We start from the raw sequence: 23,037 nt of genomic DNA on the forward strand, positions 1-23,037 counted from the left end.
TTACCAGGTCAAGAAAATATGATCATATTAGCCCAATTTTACAATCTCTGCACTGGCTACCTATTAAGTTCCGTATCATTTACAAAATATTATTACTTGCCTATAAGGACCTAAATGGTTTAGCTCCTGCGTACCTAACTTGTCTTCTACCACGCTACAATCCAACCCGCTCCCTAAGGTCGCAAAACTCTGGACTTTTGGTAGTACCTAGGATGGCAAAGTCCACTAAAGGAGGTAGAGCTTTTTCACATTTGGCGCCCAAACTCTGGAATAGCCTTCCTGATAACGTTCGGTGTTCAGACACACTCTCTCGGTTTAAATCTAGATTAAAGACATCTCTTTAGCCAAGCATTCACATAATGCAGCTTTTAATCTTGTACTGCAGTTATATCTGATCAAATGTACATTATTATTATTCTTTAGCTTGGGTTGAACAAATCATTTTTGCTTAGATGGAACAGCAGCTACGATAATTATGTCTCTATTTGTTTCTCTGTTTCTGCCACGGGAACATCCCATGGTAACTAGGAATTACAGAAGCTTCAATCTGGATCCGACCCTTAAACAGACCTGCAAACTCATCAGAGAAAAAAAGGTGACAGTGTTTGGGGGGGGGTGCAGAATGGGCGACGCCGACACTGTGAACGCATTAGCCTTGCACGTTCGCCAGATTCTAAATAGACATTGTTTACAAGTAATGCGGCGCATCCAATGCAACAAGACGTCAAATTGCTTTGTTACACTGTATTACTCAGCTGTTGTCTAAACAGTCACATCTACCCACATCAACACATCAAAAACGCTTTAAAAGTAGGGCTACATCCAGCTGACTTGAATGACTGCTGCGCACACGACAACCTCCATAACGTGTCGTTAATCAGGGTAGCTCAGAATTGGAGTAGTAGCCAGAACTCAGGGCAGAGCACCTGGCTTAAGTTAGGGGCTAATGATAAGGTTGCAACCTAAGTTGGCTATCTGAAATACTATATACTTACGTAGCAAGCTAAATGGTTAACTTCAGTTAGCAAGACGGTCAGATAATGCAGGAATTAACATTAAAACTAGCTAACAATGTTAGATGGCTAGAAAATTTGCTATCTTGCTAACGGAAATTCCAGCATTGGATCCGCTTGTATTGCTTGCTATTAAGCATTTTGCTCGAAGCATAGGCTAACTGTATGAAAAAAAAACGCTAACTTAGCTGACGTTATTTGACTTAAGCAAACAAATATCTGTTGTTTCGCTCCAAAAAGACTGATTTACCTTGAATTCAATTTCCATCAGTTTCCACATTAGGTCAGGTGTCTCTTGACAGGCGCGAACACAGATGGCAGTGCTTTTCAAGATCCTGAACCAAGCGCTGAGATTCCGATTGGTCCAGAAAAAATGTCATTTATAAGAATTGTCCAATAATGGCCTGTCCTACATGGCACGCAAGCCCACCTCCCTCTCTTGACAGGCGCGAGCTCAGTAGAGATTCCGATCGGCCCAGATGTCAATTAACGCAAGACACCCCCCCCCCCCCCCCCCCCCAAAAAAAACTCTCCGGTTCTACACGATTCACGTGAATGACCCAATTGACAATAAAAGCGGCGATTGTCGCCGAAAAGCGACAACCCTGCTAACACAAGACGTAACCGTTACATAACGTATTGGTAATTTTTGGTAATTTCATGACTTACCAATAGGCAACGTAACCACGACGTCGAATGCACGTAATTTCATTACCATCTCATTACCAACTCACAACGTCATCAGTACGTCCTCCTAACGTAACAAGATAACCAAGAACGTCCCAGATAGGTACTCTAATCGTAATATGTTGGTAACTTCATGACTTACTGACAACGTAACTGCAACGTCGTATGCACGTAATATGTGTACATTCTTTATATGCTCTCTGATTACCATAATGCTATTTAATTAAACTTCAGACACAAGATTGAACGTTCCTTAAAGATAAAATGTGTTTCTTTTCACCAAGTCAAATATGGACGACTGCTTTTAATATAGGAAGTGAATAAATAGATGTATAGTTTCAGGTTATGTGTCACCGCACAACCTGCACATCCCATAGATTATTTGTTATTAATATTCGCAAACTATATGTAAATATACTGTATATTTGGCATGACAGTGGGTTATCTCTTTGAAAACGCTTGCGCTGTGTAGTAGGCTACACCTGTTAACAATCATTTATATAATATTAATATGCCTATAATGCATCCTTAAAAACATATTAAACATCTCAGTAGTTCAAAAACCATCATAAACTACCTTTATATAGCCCTATTAATAAATTCACATTAATTACACCCATAGGAATGTAGAAGTGTTAAATATATTGAAATATATTTTGAAAATATATTTTAAAAATACATAAAACAAAGTTTAAAAAATTGTTCATGATGCATGTATTAATGTGTACGAAAAAATATATTCCTATTTATACGCCTTAGTTTTTAATCAATGTTTTTTCATTGTTATTTCTACACCACGTTTACCATTTCTAAAGCTATTATATTATATATTATAATATATTTACGTAAATTCTGCGTGACTTCTACGTGCTTTACTGTGCACGCGCTGAGCTGGAGCTGAGGAGGTCTCCATGGAAACGGGGCAGCAGCTCAACTGTCAAACAGCTAAAAGCCGTCTCTCACTGCTGTTTTCACTCATTTCAGGTAAGTTTAGTCTCTAAAATTACACAAATAGTGCATACAAGTGTTCCTGACACTTTTTTTCATGTAAATGACACGCTTTTGTTGAATATTTACTTTATAGAAATGGTTTAGTGTCTTCGGAAAAAGTCCGTTAGCATCTCAACCGTGAGGCTAACTATAAAAGGTAACTTACTAACGTATAGACTTGAGCTCTTGTTTCTGAAAGTTTGGGCTTTTAATGGCATCTTATGTGTAGATGAGCGTTTTTTTATATAAAGGTTTTGCTGGCAAGTTGTCAAAGGATGAATGGAAGTAAACTAATTAATTTAACCTAAAAGTATGTAACGTTACTGTACAGTTAATCGGATACATCACTTACACAGAGCGTGAAAATGGGCTGAAACTTCAAGCAGGTTTTGATCTTTAAACACATATTGATACCACTTGTTCTGAGATTTCAGAAGTGTCCGAAAAAACCTTCTATGACACAGAAGGCTTTGACATATGTAACACTGTAAGAGCATTACTAAATAAGTAAACCTATAATGTACATTGTTATTAAATTGTATATTCTGTAAATTATTATTTTTCTTTTCTGCATGTCACCTCTGCTATAGTTTATATATAATAAACCTGGCATTGTATAATAAATATTGTTGGCTCTGTGACAGATTGTTTATGTTCTAGATTCTTCCACGCTGACGGCCGTGCTCTAGAGTATCTCCTGTCGAAGAACATCTCTAGACATTATGAACCATATGACTAGTAAGTAATACCTCAAACATACACTGCCTAAAGTTTAAGGGTCAGATTTGTCATGTATTTGAAATAAGTCTTTTATGCTCACCACTGCTGCATTTATTTGATTAAAATACAGTAAAACAGTAATATTGTGAAATTACCATTTTTTTATAACTATTTTCTATTTCAGTATGTTTTAAAAAGTGATCAAAGCTGTATTTTCAGCATCATTATGCCTGTCTTCAGTGTCACATTATCCTTCATCATCATATAATTATAGGTTCTATTGTATTTTGTTGGGCCATCCGGTGTAGACATGGTGTTAGATCTCCTATTAAATATTGTTACATATGATGCATGTATGATGCCATCCATAATTGATAGAATGTTTCTATTTCAGAGACTGAAAATCATCAATAAACCAAAAGGTAATTATAATTTATTTGAAGAATAATAATAAGAATAACAAGAATAAATAAAAATGCATCTGTGACTTAATATTGCTTCTTATTTTTCAGTGGGTTGAAAGTTCTCATTAAACATATTGCTTTCTTCTCATCTTTGCGCATTTTCAGATGTTGTGCATATTTATGAATCATAATTTTTAACTTTATTTTGTCTTTCTCTTTTTTTTAGTTTGGTTTAACTCCAACCCCAATTAAGCAGACCTGAGCAGTTGATCAAGTATCACCAGAAACTCTGCAGAACGTTGGTCCTCCATGCCCAGGACAGGACACCAGTGTTGTAAGTCATCAATCTAGAAGTCATCCTGCCTCTCTGAATTGTCATGTTAGGAGATCTCAACATTGTCTCTCAAGGTCCACTTACATGCAGAGTTTTGCTCCAACCTAGTGCAGTGCACATGAACAAATTAATCAAGTTCTTCAGTTTTACTAACTATAAAGTCACAAACAGGTGAGCGTGATCAGGTGTGGACCTAAACTCTGGGTGTGAATCACTCAGGTCCCTTGCTCAGTAGTCAGTGGTTAAGGACTGTCTCAATCACAAAATTTAGTTTGCTCCCTAAAAAGCTGTGAAAACCAGGAAGCATCGATGCTCACTATGTTCTGGAATTTCTAACTTCGATACGATACCTTGTAAAATATCGATATTCGATACCATGGAGAAAAAAATTGCCACAATATTAAGGGGGTAATTTTTTTAATTTAAAGATAAATGTAACAAGTCGAGAACATGCGGTATATTTTACATGAACAAAAAAATGTCTTGAGGTACTGCATTTGTTGATTTATTTATTAATCTTTTATTAATCTTAGTTAAATGTTAATTGAAACTAAAGTTTACTAATACATGTACTAATTAAAATCCAAAGTTCTATTTGTTGATATTCTCATTTGCTTCATAACCAACATTTTTCCAGATATAGGGCCCTATGAAATCCCTTTTATTTTTCCCCAAATTCTGTTTTATTTTTTTCTACATTCAATTTTTTCCATTGTAATTTTTCTGGATTCCGTTTTTTTTCGTTTGAATTTCCATTTGACTTTTTTTTTTTCCAATGGTCAAATTAAATGCTATTAATCTAAAAGCATGTCTAATTCATTAAAATCATGAAAATTCTACAATTTAACATTTAATTTATTAAAAGTGTAACAAAAATAACACGTTTAGGGCCGTATGAAATGTTTTATTTTTTTCTCACCTTATGTTTTATTGTTACCAAATTCTGTGTTTTAGTATGTCTATTATTTGAATGCATACAAACAAGTTTTATTTATTCTTACAGTAGCCTTATGAAATGTGTTTTCCCCCTCAGAAATTCTGTGCTGTGTATTTAAATTTTACTGGATATCAGATGAAGGCATACAACGATTTTAATTAATTTATATTTGAATTAATGAAAATTAAACATTTACATTTTTGGCAAATGAAGGGGATTTACTATTAAAATTAAAATATTTTGTGATTATTTCTTTTTAAAAAATGAACAGTAGTAGTATTATGTACATTCTACTAAATAATAGTAATATAGCCTATTTCTGGCACACGGTCTTTAATAGGCTTAAGTTAAACCGAACTTTTATTTTGACGGGTTGCCGTGAATACTTCTAAAGTTCTGTGTGTGTATGATATGACGCTAGTTTTACTCAAATTAAATGGTAAAATGCTGGTAAAGTGCTTTCAGATCAGTTCTGGAGATATTGTTGATGTATTTATGTCCTCATTGAGACGGCAGACGCTGAAATCACCGGAGCGCCACATTAGTAAACACAACCGCACGTGCAGCACATTCACACAGAGACGCGCAGAACATGCAGGATTCATATTTAAATCCACTTTTGCAGCTTAATATTTACAGATACTAGTCCATATCGTGATTGATTTAAGTGTAATGACCTACTTTTGATTAATTCATCCAAACTTTGACAAATTCCGTGACATTCCGCGTTAAACTGTAAATTCCGTGTTTATGACTGGATTCCGTGCGCGTTCTCTGCATCGCGGAGATCATAGATCCCTACAGATAGCGCTCCTGCTGTGTTCTTTAACAACCAGAGCAGTCATCTTTCTATTCACTTCACTTCTGCTATTTAACCAGAGCGAAGGAGACGAGTGCGGTCACGTGTGGTGCTTGTCCACGCGCCTTTGGAGAGAAGTGAAAGTGACCGCTCGGCTAGTATCGGTGTATCCATACTTCTGGAAATTAATATTGGTACCGTTCAGATATTTCAGTATCGATATTCATCGAAATATCCATATTTTTGACAACACTATTCCCTTATAGGAAGTTCTGAAGCTCAAAACTTAAGAGATAATTCGCTACAAAATGACACGTGATAGATTTTAAAACACAAACCAATATTATATTTCAGCATAAACATACATCACTAGACAGGTAATGTCTAATCTAGCAAATATTTATTTATGACTGAAATCTTGCACATACATGTAACAAAGTATTTATCATAATGTGCTGAAAATAGCATAAAAAAATATATCAGTTTTACTGTTGTGCATAAATGTCAGTAGTGATGTTGTACAATGAGGACGAAAATAGTCACCAGTGTGTAGTGAGCCACTGTCCTTACCAGTGCCTGAATTTATGTGCACAATATATTAATTTACAACCTAGCGAACTATGAAGCTGATTGAGACGCAACTTCTGTATGACAGTGGACCTTGAGGGCCAAAGTTGAGAACCCCTGACATACTGATTAGTTAATAATCACTCATTAAGAATAAGTACACTTTAATTTGCACAGAGATATGCAATATTTGACTCATATTCAGCGACACTATTATCTTTTTTCCCCTTTTGTTTGTGTGTCAATCACAGCTACATAAAACCAAAGGCCATTTAGCCACAGGTCACTGCATCTTTTGCTGTGTAAGTTCTTTTTTTTTTTTTTAATGTCAAACACATTCTCAGTATTTATTATTTGGTTTGGTTTTTATAACCATTTTAGAGTCACTGTTTTGGTGCGGTTCTTATGTACTGTAACATTTCAGCAGCTGACTGTTTTTTTTAGTACTTGCATAGTAATTTTAATTGTACCACATTTGCAATGCATATATAGCAGGGCTCCAGACTAACTTTTGAGAGCAGTGGCACCAGCGCCACTGAGTTCTACAGATGGTGGCGCCAGAAGCAGATTTGGTAGCGCTTGGGGTGGTGTGTGGGCGGTATTAAAAATAAAGATAATTAAATCATAAAATTATTATAGTTTTGCATTAATAAGTGTAGTTACTAGTAATATTACACATTTATTTCTTGGTAATGCACACGTGACAGTAAAGCACTGAGCTTGAGTTAGAAAGTTAATAAAAATACTTTTATTAACAACAGTAACATGTGCAAAATGTAAGTTTTATATAGAAAATTAACATTCTACGCTTATTAAATGTACCATTAATTCTTCTGTAGTATTATATGGAACTGACCAACAACTTCAGTGATTATAAAAGGAGCTCTCTTGCTTTGTGTGAATCAGTCAGAGAAGTTTGTTTTTCAAGGCATTTTGTGACTTTTCTTACTTAATCAAGAAAACAAATTTTGTAAACGTTTGCTCTTTTTTGTGTATGATTTAAAATTTTAATAATAGTGATTTTATAATTTCAAAATGTAAAGTAAAAAGTAGAAATGAATGACTAATAAGCCTATAAGTGTTCCTCTGCTGCCATCTTCTGGTTATAGTGGTAATTTGATGCCCGTTTTTTTTTACAAATGTGTTTGTTTACCACAAAGTATATTTTGGTCATCCCTTTAAAAATAACATTTTAATCATATGCTTTTTAGAGTTTTAAAGTGCTGTAAATAGCTGTGTGAAATACTTAAATGTGCTTGAATTTCTCTCAAAAGTTTGTACAAACCCTGATATGCATAATGTAATGAAACACCATGGTTATAGTTAGCGTTACTTCTGGTTATATGTCAGCACTGTTTATAACAGATTTCTGTGCAGAATTTGAATGCTTCTCACTAGAGCTCACGGCAACCTTATTCATTCTGCAGCAAATTCAAGTGCTTCTCACTGGATCTCTGAGCACTGTACAGTAACACGAAATCAACACTGCTTCCTGAGTAAACCTGTTCTGAGCTCGGAGAAGTTTGTTTGCTCTGCACTGATCCGAGCTGATAAACGGTCCTCGCTGCACAGCTCAAACGAGTAGCGCGGTTTCACTAGCTTTTGTTTCGCTTGCTGTTTGATGTTTCTCATATGCAACAGAAATAGCAGCGCTTATGAGCTGGGGCAATGTGGTGGTTGTGCTAGTGCTCACAAAATTTACTTGCACCGGCAGAAAAATCGGTTACAAAACAGTCTGGAGCCCTGTATAGGAAGTGACAAAAAACTGTGCTGAAAATTCTAGAAAACTGTTCTTATCCTGTAAGTCCTCACTCTTCTGGGTTATTGTTTTCTTGCTCACTTTAGATGCTGGTGAAAAAACCGCCAGGCTAAAGCATTCAAAGTGGAAACTTCTGTCGTGGCTCAGTAATCCAGGATTGGGATGGTGGAAGGAGCAGAAGAACCAGAAGAACAGAGATCTGGCAGAAATCTACTGGTGCGCCTGAGGGAACCGATTTACCAAAAATTTTCATCATTCACCTTCATGTTGCTCCAAACCTTTAAGACTTTTTTTCATCTTTGAAACATAAATGTAGATCTTTTTAATGAAATCTGAGAAATCTTCTGGTAAGTTTCAGTTTAGTTTGCACCAACTCTGGGTTTTAGGTACCATGAAAGTGGTTTGGCATTTAGCAGTGTTCATCGCCATAGTAACTTGCGCTCCACAGCTAACCAGCTCCGGGGCAGGTTATGCTCTGGTTTAGAGATCTCAAACCGAAATTTGACCAATCAGCTTCAAGCAAAGTGACATCTCTGATGCAATAAAGCCACTCCTCCAGTTTCTCTTACTCCAAATTAAAGGACGCTACATAAAACATTTTTAAAGATAAAATCATCTGATTTTTAGAGATTATTATTTTTTATTATTTATATAATTATTATACCCTTAATCCATTACACAAGCCATCTTAATTTAATTATTAAGCTTTTATTTTACATTAATATAAACATATAGATAATATGCAATATAAATACGTTTTAGAATCAATAGCTGTAAACATGACTACATAGGAGTTTAAATTTTGAAGTGTTGTTATATCTTTAAATATTATAAACTTTACAAATTTTACTTGCACTTATATGGTAAGATACATTTTCCTCTTTCATGGATCGATCGTTTCATCTTGCTGTGTAAATGTGTTTAAATTCTTCATATTGTTCAATCTTAATCTTTGGTAGTGAATCGCACTGACTCTCATGAGAAGTGAATCACAGTTTCAAGGCATGTGATTGGCTGCTCATTACTGATGTCACACATTCATGTGCACGAGCTCCATTAACTCAGCATCAAGCCTGAGTTTACAGAGAAAGTTGATGATCAGCTTCATGGTACCAACAAAGCCGGATTGAACTGGTTTGGTTTTGTCAACTCAAAACTAATCCTGTAACCCTGAGGTTGTTTAGCCACCATCATGGTACAGGCCCCAGTTGTTTAACCTCCAATTTATGAAGTGATGTGAATGTTTTGTGTGCACAAAAAACATTGCATTTTTATTTACAAAATAATGTGTTCACGAGAGCACCATGATGCATCAGTGTTGCATTGGCGTGAGAACTGGTCATCTCATTCTGCTTTTGTGAAAATGCATTGGATATACATAATTTGTGAATAAAAACATAATATTTTTGTTGTTGCTGTTTTTTGCGTACACAAGGCATCTGTTAAAAATATCTTCATTTGTGTTCTGCACTAAAGGGTCTTATGGGTTTGGAGCGACATGAGGGTAAGTAATTAATGACAGAATTTACATTTTTGTGTGAAATATGTTCACATGTGGTTATAATTGGTCATTGTTCTGTTTTACAAACATCTTCAATATTTTAAAAAAATGATGTTTATACAGTCTATTTTAAGTACTTTTGTTAATATTTATACATCTATGATTATGGTATCTTTCCTTAATTATCTGAATGGTCTGCTAGCAAATATTATGCTATAGCATATCTGTTTATAATGATGCTGAGCATGGAACCTCCTGAATGCTTTCATTCATATTTAGCTGTATATCCTATGTTTTTATTAATAATTTGGGTGTATTTTACTGTTCATATGTGTGTGTTTTTCAAAATAAATTAATTAAATTCATTTCGAGTCTGTATTCATCATTCACAGCTGTTGAAACAGCCTTTAAATTAGTTTGGGCATATGAGGACATAAATTAGGTTAAACTACTGCATGTCCGCCCATAGAAAATAAATAATTATAAAAAATTACCAACTGATTACCAGCACACAACTATTGATCCGCAACGTTGCCACGACGTCGCAGTTACGAACTAGCAACGTCACAAAGTTACGTCGTGGCGACGTATACGCACCTTTCACTTTTCCGGTTGCCACAACGTAACTAGTTACGTCGCCACGACGTAACTTTGGTCACCAGATTACTTACTTACTTTTACTTTAGTCATTTAGCAGACGCTTTTGTCCAAAGCGACTTACAAATAAGAAAAAGTAACTAAAACTAAAAAGTTACAACTCTATAAATACTATCTACCCACATATTTAAGAAAATAAAGAAATTAAATAAAATTAACACATGCATATAACAACAACATTTCAATAATAAACATATCAATGAAAAAATTAAATAAAAAGCTACTACTATCCCTTGCCGGTGTCCCTGCCCGGTGGAGTCGCACGGTAGAGTCGATGGTCTTTACACTCTTTGGTCTTCACACTAAGAGGGCTTCACACGACGACTGCCGCGGTATAATAACGAGCTGATTTTAAACTTCCGCTGATAGACTGCTTCTCTTAAAGACCACTTCGTTACACTGCCTTCTGCTGGCGCTTGAACCCACTTTCCTGTTTATCAACTACAAATGGCCAAGCAAGTGCACACACTGACAAGATACACGATACAGTACGAGACCAAACGCGATTTTTGATTACGTTGCAGTTACGTATTTGTGTTAGCTGGGAAGTTTGCAGGTATGCTTAAATGATCTAAAATGACCGAACACCTGAGAAAAGATTATGCCAACCCCTCAGAGGACCTCAGAGGATGCCAAAGCTCAGACAACATACAGAATTACCAAATTTTGCCATAAGTTAAATATACTAAGGTTCTGCAATATATAAATATATTGTGGAAACTTAATTTCCTGTAGAGCTGCTTTGCAACGATTTGTATCGTAAAAAGCTTGAACTTGAATTACTGTTTGTGTTTACTTGTTTACAGTTATAACAAAATATAATTATATTATAAACAAAATTCTAACAATTGGAGTGAGTTTTGAACTGGTTAAAAAAGAAAATAAATAAACAAAATAAAATGTAAAAAAAAAAAATCCCCAGTACAATCTAATTATTAGTGATTATCAGACAGTCAATAAACAGTCAGCAAACCTCGCGCATATTTTACATCATCCACAAACAGTTGTTATCCAACCTGAGAAGCCTCGTCGCGATGTCCATGTCCATGGTTATGTTCCACACCGTCAACCTCCACCTCAAACACTCCTGCCATCTTCAACGCTTACAATCCGACTGTTCAAGACACTTCCGGGTTCTTCTTCTTCTTCCGTTTTTTGGTGCGCTGCATTCTTTGTGCATATCGCCACCTACCTGTGCTGTTTTGCACACACTTCCGGGTTACAGAGACGGGTTGAGAATATTCAGTACAAATTGAGTAAATACATCTTCCATTAATAAACCAAAAATTATATCATTTTTAGAAAATTACAGCTTGATTGAAACTTTGAGCCACTCGAATGTATCAGACAAAAAGGCTCTACTGAATGAACAGTCAAATAATAAATGTAGTCGTTTCAATATCAACATCACAAAAGGTATAATTATTGTGATAAATATTAAATCTATATCTAAGAAACTCTAAAGATGGAAAGATATCATTAAAAATTTTAAAGTGTACTTCCTTGGCTTTGGGGGTATGGGAAAGGAGAGATTCATGGTTCTTAATTTAAAAATAGAGCTCTTGGGAAAATTTTGATAATTTTTCCTTGTCAATAAAGTACTTATTCATTTATTTGGCAGGCTACACCTAATAAAATCTTGCCCATTTATTATTAAAGAAGGTAAATGTAGAGCTTCAGTTACACTGGGCACTGTAACCAACAGTACAAAGGCCTTTGGAATAGAGTTCAATAACCTATTATATTGCTTGTAATCATAATGAATATTATATTTTCCACAAAAAGTACTGTGATCCATAAAATAACCATCTTTTCCTAGCAGGTGAACAACAGACCAAACACCTCTCTATCACCAATCTCTAATAAAGAGTGACTTATTTATAAATAAAATGTACCTATTATTCCACATTGGCGAATTATGCAGGGAAAAATTATGTTTATAGATCAACTTCCAATTTAAAAGAACCTGCTTATGAAAGTTTTTGTATTGAGAAATCACAGTGTAATAAGAATTCTATTCCACTAACACTTTTAAAGATATTTCTACGAGCACAGAACCAGAAACTGTTCTCATTTATTAGAAAATCTTTAAGCAAATTTATCTTGAAAGTCCCATTCATACAGTCAAAGTCTATGGCCTGTAAACCCCCTTCTTTGTAATCTTTCACTAGTGTACCTTTTTAAACATAATGAGCTTTTCTCTTCCAAATTTAATAAAAATTCATCTGGTTAACTTAATTTTCTTATTAGAAATGGGAAGGGATCCTGCAGGGTAAATGCATCTAGACAGAGATTCCACTTTTGTCAATACAATTCTTGAAAATATAGAAATGTCTCTCTGCATCCATCTGTCCAATCTGGCCTTACATTCACCAATTCTATTAGATATATAAAGTGTTTCACTTAGTTCTTTATCTTTGGTAAGTAGAATACCAAGATATTTGATCCTGGATTTAACTGGTACACTGCAAATTTGCGTGAGCTGAGATTTTTCAATGTCATTATTTCACATTTACTTAGATTAAGACATAAACCTGAGGCATTAGAAAAGTTATTAATCATTTGGAGTGTTTTTGGAACCTGATCAGTATTCTTTAGAAATAAGATTGTGTCATCAGCAGTGTTGGGGAAAGTTACTTTTAAAAGTAATGCATTACAATATTGCGTTACTCCCTAAAAAAGTAACTAATTACGTTACTTAGTTACTTTTTATGGGAAGTAATGTGTTACGTTACTTTTGCGTTACTTTTTAAATATGAGCAGGGCTTGTTTTTAATACAAGAAAGTTCTAATCATAGCAAATATAAAAGCCCTTTCACACCAAAAAGTGTAATGAATAAACCTCAGGCTGAAGGAAGAGTAAATTCACGTCTGTGCAGTAGAACGCAGGAGAAGAAGGTTCAACACTCTTCAGCAATAAAAAAACAATGAAGCACAATTGTTAGTTTATCTAAAGTCATTTTTGCTGCTTAGTATGGTTGAACTGGATCATATTCTGATGCATATTTTTTTTGCGTCATATTCTGAGTTTGCATTTCACTGTTTTAATTAATTCTGATGAATACTAAAAAAAATTTCCGAGTGGGATGAATTAATGCATAGTCACATTTAGTCTAGAACTACAGTAACAGCATGACACAGCGCACTGTCAGTCAATAAATGGGAAAAAGTAACTCAGATATTTTCTTGTAAATTAAAAAGTAATGCGTTACTTTACTAGTTACTTGAAAAAAGTAATATTATTACGTAACTCGCGTTACTTGTAATGCGTTACCCCCAACACTGGTCATCAGCCAATTGACTGATCACTATGGAATCATCAAAAACCTTCAATTGCTCAATATTAGAATTTTTAATTGCGAGAGCAAGCATTTCAGCGGCCAAAATAAAAAGTAAAGGCGAAATGGAACAGCCTTGTTTAATACCTCAGCTTATATTAAAGTCAATGAAACAGAACAATTTGTACAGTATCCTGATATAAATGACTAATTATACTTCTAAACTGTTTCCCAAACCCATACAATTCTAAAGCCGAAAAGATAAAGTGGTTTTCGACCGTGTGGACACAATATCATCGTTGTTAATATGGTCTTTATAGTCAATCAGATCTTGGACCAAACGTAAATTATTGTGAATCGGTCTACCCCTTTGTTACGTGTCAGAGGAATTTGTTTTTGCTGTTTCCTCCTTTCCTTTGTTATTTGTTCTCTGCTGTCCTTCTAAATGTAGGATTTGCGATTGGCTGGTTGAACTGCCGGATTTGAACCTATTCACCTATTCACCTGTCTTGTGTTAATTATCTCGTTTACTCCTTTGTTCCTGTTCCTTTATAAGCATTCAGTTTTGTTCTAGCCTTCGTCGAGTCTCAAACTAAAGTTATGTTAATGCTGATATTTCTGTTGTTAATGCATCTGCACGATTAAAAGAACCTGTTTATCCGGAATCCCTCGTCTTCATGCCTCCTACGATCAGCAACACGTAACTATTGTTGTTTTTGGCGGCCTGCTTTAATTTTAGTTTTAGTCTAGTCTTTGTGTGAAGCTGTCATTTTAGTTTTTATTAGTTTTAGTCACGTTCATACTCTTTTTAATCTAGTCTAATTTTAGTCGACATTTTAGTCTAGTTTTAGTCGACGAAAACTGATGACATTTAGTCTAGTTTTCGTCAATGAAAATTGTATTTTAGTCTCTTTTTAGTAATACAATTCTATTTAACCCAGTTAATATAGTATAAGTACTATATATACACTAATATACTACCCAGTAATATAGACGAAACCAAAATTTTCTTTTAGCCAAACCCATTTCAAACAGGGTTATCTTATTATATTATTGTTACCTTATAGACTTAAGAATACATCCATGCCAGACACGGAAGACACTCTGATTTGAATTTACAACATTTATTTTACCAACCAAACATGTTAGAAGTACAGTACACACACATCTCCCAAAGACTAACCCCAGCCATCGGTCCCTTTCTCTGTGACTTAACTTTGTTGTCGTCTTCTAAATATTATTAATTTTTTTTTTATTAAGGCTTGAACAAATACAGAACAAAAGCGCCAAGTGTATACATACAAATAAAAGAAATAAAGTATATATTAAGTATACATGCATGTATAAAGTCAACAACTAAATTAAAATAAAATAATGGAAGGCCTTACTAAATCACAATAAATTAAATATACCAAATAGATACACAGTTTTTACAGCTTTTTTGTCTGTACTCTCCTTAATGGTGCTTATATAGATATCTAATTCCTTAAGTACCACAGAAAAAAGAGGCTTCTGATTGCTAAATTTACAGCGATGAATATGAAACTTAACAAGTATAATCAGGAGATTAATTATGTAAGACTTATTTTGAAACTTCTTGTCATAGCTCAAAAACCAAATATTATGTTCATATAGTAAAATAAAATTGCACAAAATGTTGTCATTTATAAATCTAGAAAACTCCCACCATAACCTCTTTGTATATTGACAATGCCAGAAAATATGAGGTACCGTTTCAGGGTGTCGTGAACAGAATGAACAATTTACATCTATATCTTCAATAAATCTGGTTAGAAAATGCTTAACAGGGTAATATTTATGCAATATCTTAAATTAAATTTCTTAAATTTTATTTGTAATGAGATATTTATTAGGTAATACCCAAACTTTCCTCCAATTAATATTTCTGATAAACTTAGACCAATAGAAAATAACAGTTGGCTTACTAACAATTTCTTTTTGAAACAATAAACGTATAGCCTTATTATTTTTTTTCCTAGATGAAAAACAAATTCTGCCACAGAAAGTATCAGTAGGGTGAAGTAAAGAAGCATGTTTAGAGTATGAAATACCTCTACATAAAGACACGATACTAGACAACTTGAAGGGGTGGTGATGGTGCAGTGGATAAGACACGTTCCTTTGGTGTGAGAGACCCGGGTTCGAATCCACTGTGAGACACCAATGTGTCCCTGAGCAAGACACTTAACTCCTAGTTGCTCCAGAGGCGTGTGACCTCTGACATATATAGCAATTGTAAGTCGCTTTGGATAAAAGCGTCAGCTAAATGAATAAATGTAAATGTAGAAGAAATAGCTCCAAATACAGAGGCATATTCTTTTGGGGTTACAGGGAAATTAAAATATGAAAGAAATTCATCATAAGTCATTAAATACCCCTGAGAATTCAACAACTGTCCTACCAAAAGAATCCCTTTATCAAACCAGGCTTTCAAAAATATACTTTTGTGTTTATACAGAATATTACAATTATTCCAGATATAATATTGGTGTGGAGAAAAATTGTGCTTGTAAATTAACTTCCACCCCAAAAGTACTTGCCTGTGAAAAGCTGACAATTTAACAGGCAATTTTTCAATTTTGTAATCACACATTAACAAAAATGAGAGACCTCCAAGCTGGTCAAAAACAGTACTGAATTCCACATAGAAGAAGGGTTTTTCAAGAAATACTTCAACCAGTTAATTTTGAAAGTGTTATTTAAGATTGAAAAATCTAAATAATCAATACCACCATTTTTATATGAATTAACTATCACAGATTCTTTTATATAATGCACACGGTTTTTCCACAGAAAATTCAACATTGTTTGATCAATTATCTTATTTATTTTACTATCTGAATGAATTGAGGAAGCAACATAGGTAAGCCTAGAAATGCCTTCCGCTTTAGCCAGCAGAGCACGACCTTTAAGAGATAAATCTCTCTGTAACCAGATATTAAATCTACTCTTTACTTTGATTGACCACAGGATTGAAATTAAGTGAGATTCTGTCCAGTTCATTTTTGGAGATAGTCATACCTAAATAGACTGGAGCATCCTTTACAGGAATGTTACAAATGGATGTGTCATGACAACTCTTCAAGGCAAACAGTTCACATTTTTGTAAATTCAAGCAAAGACCCGAGGCACTAGAGAAATTGTTTATATTTTTTATAGCCGACTGAATTTGACAAGCATTTTTTTTTAAAAGAGCCGTGTCATCAGCCAACTGACTTATCAGGACACTTCTCCCTTCAACTTGAATTCCTTCTAACTCACTTGATTTAATGAAATGACTAAACGCCTGAGCAACAATAAGAAAAAGATAAACTGAAACTGGGCAACCTTGCCTCACACCTCTTTTCAGATAAAATCTCTGTGTGGTGCCTTGACTTAATTTTACTGAACTATTGCCCCCCACATAAAGAGTTTTCATAGCATTGCTGAAATAGCGCCCAAACCCAAAGCGTTCTAAACAATAAAAAATAAAAGGATGCTCGGTCGTCTTCTAAATAATGCCGCGAGTGGGGCTTGAGGAAGTGACGTCGCCTGCGTCTGCGCAGTGCGACCTGATGCAGTCCATGAAGGCAACGATATTTGGTTGTCTCATGGATCAGTACACTCAGCTGGGGTCTCCTGTCTGAAAAATAATTTTGGTGGTGAAGTTTTGAATTCAGAATGTGATGAAAATGGGCACTTCATTTGTTTAATTTTGAGAAGTTTCAGTGAAATTTTTATAGTGGTTAATATTTATGGATATAATAGTAAATGAGACAATGACCAGTTATTATTTTTGTTAGAGGAGAGACTTCTTCATTGGCTATATAAATTTCATGATGCTTATTTAATTTTAGGAGGTGATTTCAATGTTGTTTTGAATGAATCTATTGATAGATGGCCACCAGGACGACCCTCAAATTTAAACTCTAATTTAAAGCAGTTTATGAACAGGTTTGATCTTATTGATATATGGAGAGAAAAAAAAGTTTAAATTATATTATGTATATGTTACAGGGCTGACGAGACGTGAGACGTGCGGATCCATATGCAAAGCTTTATTGCCAAACATGGTCAGAAAACAGGCAGGGTCAGAGATCGGCAAACAGGTATGGCAAGGGCAAGACAGAGCAATCCGTGGAGCAAGCGTGGGTCGACGATCAGCGAACAGTATCTTAAGGGGCAAGGCAGAGAGATAATCCAGAGACGAGAGCAATAGTCCAAACGAGGTGCAAACAGTCCAAACGGCAAGGCAAAGGGGTAAATCCAGGAGACAAAGGCAGGTATCAAAAACACAGGTAAACAGGCTAGGCAAGACTACGACTAGGGCTCCGTAGAGTAGCTATCGCTATGAGAGTGATAAGTGCTAAACAATTACAGAAACTGAACAGAACCACGGAAGGCGCGGTAAAGCAGCTAGCGCAAGTAGAGCACTAAATGCAGACAATACTCAGCCCAGAGCAAGAGGAAGTCCCAGGTTAAATAGTGAGTGCGTGATTGTGAAATGAGCATCAGGTGTGTGTGATGAGTGAATGGTGACAGCTGTGATCTGTGCAATGCATTGTGGGAACTAGTCCAGTGTGCTGTGTAGTGTGAGAGTCAATGTGGTGAACGGGTGACCTCTGGTGGTGGTAAACCAGGAGAGCATGGACCAGATTCGTGACAGTATACTTGGAGTAATAAGGACGGCTCTAGATGTTCCAAGATAGACTTTTGGCTTGTTTCTAATAATTTTGATAAGAATAATATTCAAGTTAATGTAATGGCAACTCCATTAACTGACCATAAAGCTATTTCGATTAAAATTAATATTTCTCCAAATGCAAACTGCAACAGGCAGCACTCATACTGGAAAATGAATAGCTCTCTGCTAAAGTTAAGTGAAGTTAAACAGGAAATGGAAAGACTAATTAATTATTATTGGGTTAAAGCCAAAAGTGAAGGATTGTTTAAATGTAATTGGGAATTATTAAAATTTGAAATTGGAAAATATCTGAGAAAATTTAGTAGTACAATAGCTAAATCAAAGCGTCACACGGAAGAGAAAACTGTTGAGGAGATTTTATCTTTAACCAGTATTCCTGCTGATAATTTATTGGATGAGCAAAGAGTGCGCCTAATGGAACTACAAAATAAGCTTGATGATATGTACAGAACGCGAGCACAGGGAGCCTATATTCGATCGAGACAAAAATGGTTAGACCATGGAGAGCAGATGTCTGCTTATTTTTTTTAAACTTGAAAAGTCTAGGGCTAAATCCAATTCTATTTCCAAAATGAATATTAATGGATCTATTACAGATAACTTTGAAACAATTTCTAGTTTTTGCTATAATTATTACTCCAATTTATACACATCTAAATTTAGTGAGCCTAGCATGTCAAATTTTTGTAAGCATTTAGGAAGAGTAAATGTAATTAGTCAAGAGGACCAAATATTCTGTGATTCCCCAATTACTATTTCTGAAATTAAGGATGCGATTGCAAGTCTGAAATGTAATAAATCACCAGGTAGTGATGGAATTACTGCTGAATTCTATAAGCAGTTTTCTGAGATTCTTGTCCCGTTCCTTTTTGAAGTGTTCTCTGAAAGTTTAAAGTGCTCTGAACTTCCTACAACCATGACTCAAGGTGTAATCTGTTTAATTCCTAAACCCAAGAAAGATTTACTGCTTATTGATAATTGGAGACCTATTAGTTTGTTGAATAATGATTACAAAATATTTGCTCTTGTTTTTGCTCAAAGATTCAAATTAGTATTAGATTCAATAATTGATGAAAATCAATCTGGGTTTATGAGGAAAAGACATATTTAATAATATCAGGCTTATTTTTGATCTTATTGATTACTCTGATCTCATTAAAGATGATAGTTTTATATTGTTTTTATATTTTTTTAAAGCCTTTGATACTGTCGAGCATCCTTTTATTTTTTATTGTTTAGAACGCTTTGGGTTTGGGCGCTATTTCAGCAATGCTATGAAAACTCTTTATGTGGGGGGCAATAGTTCAGTAAAATTAAGTCAAGGCACCACACAAAGATTTTATCTGAAAAGAGGTGTGAGGCAAGGTTGCCCAGTTTCAGTTTGTCTTTTTCTTATTGTTGCTCAGGCGTTTAGTCATTTTATTAAATCAAGTGAGTTAGAAGGAATTCAAGTTGAAGGGAGAAGTGTCCTGATAAGTCAGTTGGCTGATGACACGGCTCTTTTTAAAAAAAATGCTTGTCAAATTCAGTCGGCTATCAAAAATATAAAAATTTTCTCTAGTGCCTCGGGTCTTTGCTTGAATTTACAAAAATGTGAACTGTTTGCCTTGAAGAGTTGTCATGACACATCCATTTGTAACATTCCTGTAAAGGATGCTCCAGTCTATTTAGGTATGACAATCTCCAAAAATGAACAGGAGAGAACCTCACTTAATTTCAATCCTGTGGTCAAAAAAGTAAAGAGTAGATTTAATATCTGGTTACAGAGAGATTTATCTCTTAAAGGTCGTGCTCTGCTGGCTAAAGCGGAAGGCATTTCTAGGCTTACATATGTTGCTTCCTCAGTTCATTCAGATAGTAAAATAAATAAGATTGATCTTATTTATTAAAATAAAATAAATTGATCAAACAATGTTGAATTTTCTGTGGAAAAACCGTGTGCATTATATAAAAAAAATCTGTGATAGTTAATTCATATAAAAATGGTGGTCTTGATTATTTAGATTTTTCAATCTTAAATAACACTTTCAAAATTAACTGGTTGAAGTATTTCTTGAAAAACCCTTCTTCTATGTGGAATTCAGTACTGTTTTTGACCAGCTTGGAGGTCTCTCATTTTTGTTAATGTGTGATTACAAAATTGAAAAATTGCCTGTTAAATTGTCAGCTTTTCACAGGCAAGTACTTTTGGGGTGGAAGTTAATTTACAAGCACAATTTTTCTCCACACCAATATTATATCTGGAATAATTGTAATATTCTGTATAAACACAAAAGTATATTTTTGAAAGCCTGGTTTGATAAAGGGATTCTTTTGGTAGGACAGTTGTTGAATTCTCAGGGGTATTTAATGACTTATGATGAATTTCTTTCATATTTTAATTTCCCTGTAACCCCAAAAGAATATGCCTCTGTATTTGGAGCTATTTCTTCTAGTATCGTGTCTTTATGTAGAGGTATTTCATACTCTAAACATGCTTCTTTACTTCACCCTACTGATACTTTCTGTGGCAGAATTTGTTTTTCATCTAGGAAAAAAAATAATAAGGCTATACGTTTATTGTTTCAAAAAGAAATTGTTAGTAAGCCAAGTGTTATTTTCTATTGGTCTAAGTTTATTAGAAATATTAATTGGAGGAAAGTTTGGGTATTACCTAATAAATATCTCATTACAAATAAAATTTAAGAAATTTCATTTAAGATATTGCATAAATATTACCCTGTTAAGCATTTTCTAACCAGATTTATTGAAGATATAGATGTAAATTGTTCATTCTGTTCACGACACCCTGAAACGGTACCTCATATTTTCTGGCATTGTCAATATACAAAGAGGTTATGGTGGGAGTTTTCTAGATTTATAAATGACAAAATTTTGTGCAATTTTATTTTACTATATGAACATGTAATATTTGGCCTTTTGAGCTATGACAAGAAGTTTCAAAATAAGTCTTACATAATTAATCTCCTGATTATACGTGTTAAGTTTCATATTCATCGCTGTAAATTTAGCAATCAGAAGCCTCTTTTTTCTGTGGTACTTAAGGAATTAGATATCTATATAAGCACCATTAAGGATAGTACAGACAAAAAAGCTGTAAAAACTGTGTATCTATTTGGTATATTTAATTTATTGTGATTTAGTAAGGCCTTTCATTATTTTATTTTAATTTATTTGTTGACTTAATACATGCATGTATACTTTTTATTTATTTTATTTGTATGTATACCCTTGGCGCTTTTGTTCTGTATTTGTTCAAGCATTAATAAAAAAAAAATAAAAATAAAAAAAAAGATGCAGTCCCTGAAGTGAGACACCGGAAACAGAAATACTGCAAAATAATAATAATAACACGACTAAACGAGACAAAATAACGTTATAACATTTCGTTTCGTCTCGTTTTAGTCAACGAAAATGAAGAGACATTTTAGCATAGTTTTTATTGTGTAAACCACATTTAGTCTCGTTTTTATTCGTCAACAATATTGCATTATACATTTAATTATCGTCATCGTCACATGACCAGCATTTATGTTGCATCTCGTCTCGTTTTCGTCACGTGATAAAGGTTTCTTGACGATATTTTTTTTGTTGACGAAAGCAACACTATGTGTAACAGAATCAAAATGTATGTCAAATTTTGATCTGAATGTCGGCATTCAATGTACCCCGTTGACCGAACACAAAACTATCTTTATTAATACCCCTTTAATGGCAGATTATGTAACAGGCCAAAGCAGAGCTTCTTTGTGGAAACAACAATTCACTGTTAGAATTACCAGATGTAAAGGATAAAATTAAAGAATTAATTACTAGCTATTGGAAAGCAGCCACAATTCAAAATTCTTTTGGTACCAATTGAGAGCTTTTTCAGTTTGAGACAGGTGTTTATTTAAGAAAAGTTGGAACACTTTTAGCCAAAAAAAGAAGGGTTCTTGAAGACAACCTAATCATGAAATTATCTCAGTCTAATAAGTTTGATCGCATGTCTCTAGAGGAAAAATCTGAAATTGCAGATTTTCAAATGAAATTGGATGAACTGTACTTATCAAAGGCTAGGGGTGCTTATACTGAATAAGATCCAGGAAAAATGGCTCGAAGAGGGAGAACTCAATTCTGCATATTGTTTTAAGCTAGAAAAGTGTAGTTTTACCCTCTCAACAATTGAACAACTTTGTGTTGATGGCAAAATTCCAAGATCCAAAGAAAAAAGATCCAAAGAAAATATCAAACTACAGTGCCAATTTTTATAAAAATCTTTATAGTTCAAGGTATTCAGAGCAGACAATGTCCTCATTTCTAGACTCGGTTAATTATGTTAAGGTTATCTGAAAGTGATAGATTTTTTTGTGATAGCATTGTTACTCCTAAGGAAGTACAAAGAGCAATTAAGAGTTTGAAAAACAATAAGTCCCCAGGGTGTGATGGACTTACAGCTGAGCTGTACAAATTATTTGCTGATGAACTTACTCCCTTTTTAACTCAGGTTTTTAGAGAAAGTATTGAAAAAGAGGCTTTACCTCCTACATTGATGCAAGGTATCATAACTTTAATTCCTAAACAAAGATCTTACCAATTTAGACAACTGGTGACCCATCACACTCCTTAACAATGACTATAAAATTTTCGCCATAATATTTGCTAAAAGACTTAAAGATTGTTTGGATACTGTAGATGAGACTCAGT

The 23,037-nt window shown here is 34.3% G+C and overlaps 1 protein-coding gene across 3 annotated transcripts in view; it reads right to left on the reverse strand.

The window, feature by feature from the left end:
- LOC306862120 (E3 ubiquitin ligase RNF121) overlaps nucleotides 1-11,505 on the reverse strand; it is a 151,791-nt gene extending 140,286 nt beyond the window's left edge. For 2 of the 3 annotated variants that reach the window (XM_079404761.1, XM_079404763.1), the window contains exon 1: nucleotides 11,385-11,505. In XM_079404761.1, coding sequence (XP_079260887.1) covers nucleotides 11,385-11,462 — 78 coding nt within the window. In that variant the 5' untranslated portion in view covers nucleotides 11,463-11,505. The remainder of the gene's footprint in view (nucleotides 1-11,384) is intronic. The other variant, XM_079404762.1, reaches the window with a different exon arrangement.
- Between the last annotated feature and the right edge of the window lie 11,532 nt (nucleotides 11,506-23,037).

This window comes from Barbus barbus, assembly GCF_936440315.1.
Source record: "Barbus barbus genome assembly, chromosome: 43".
NCBI lineage: Eukaryota > Metazoa > Chordata > Actinopteri > Cypriniformes > Cyprinidae > Barbus > Barbus barbus.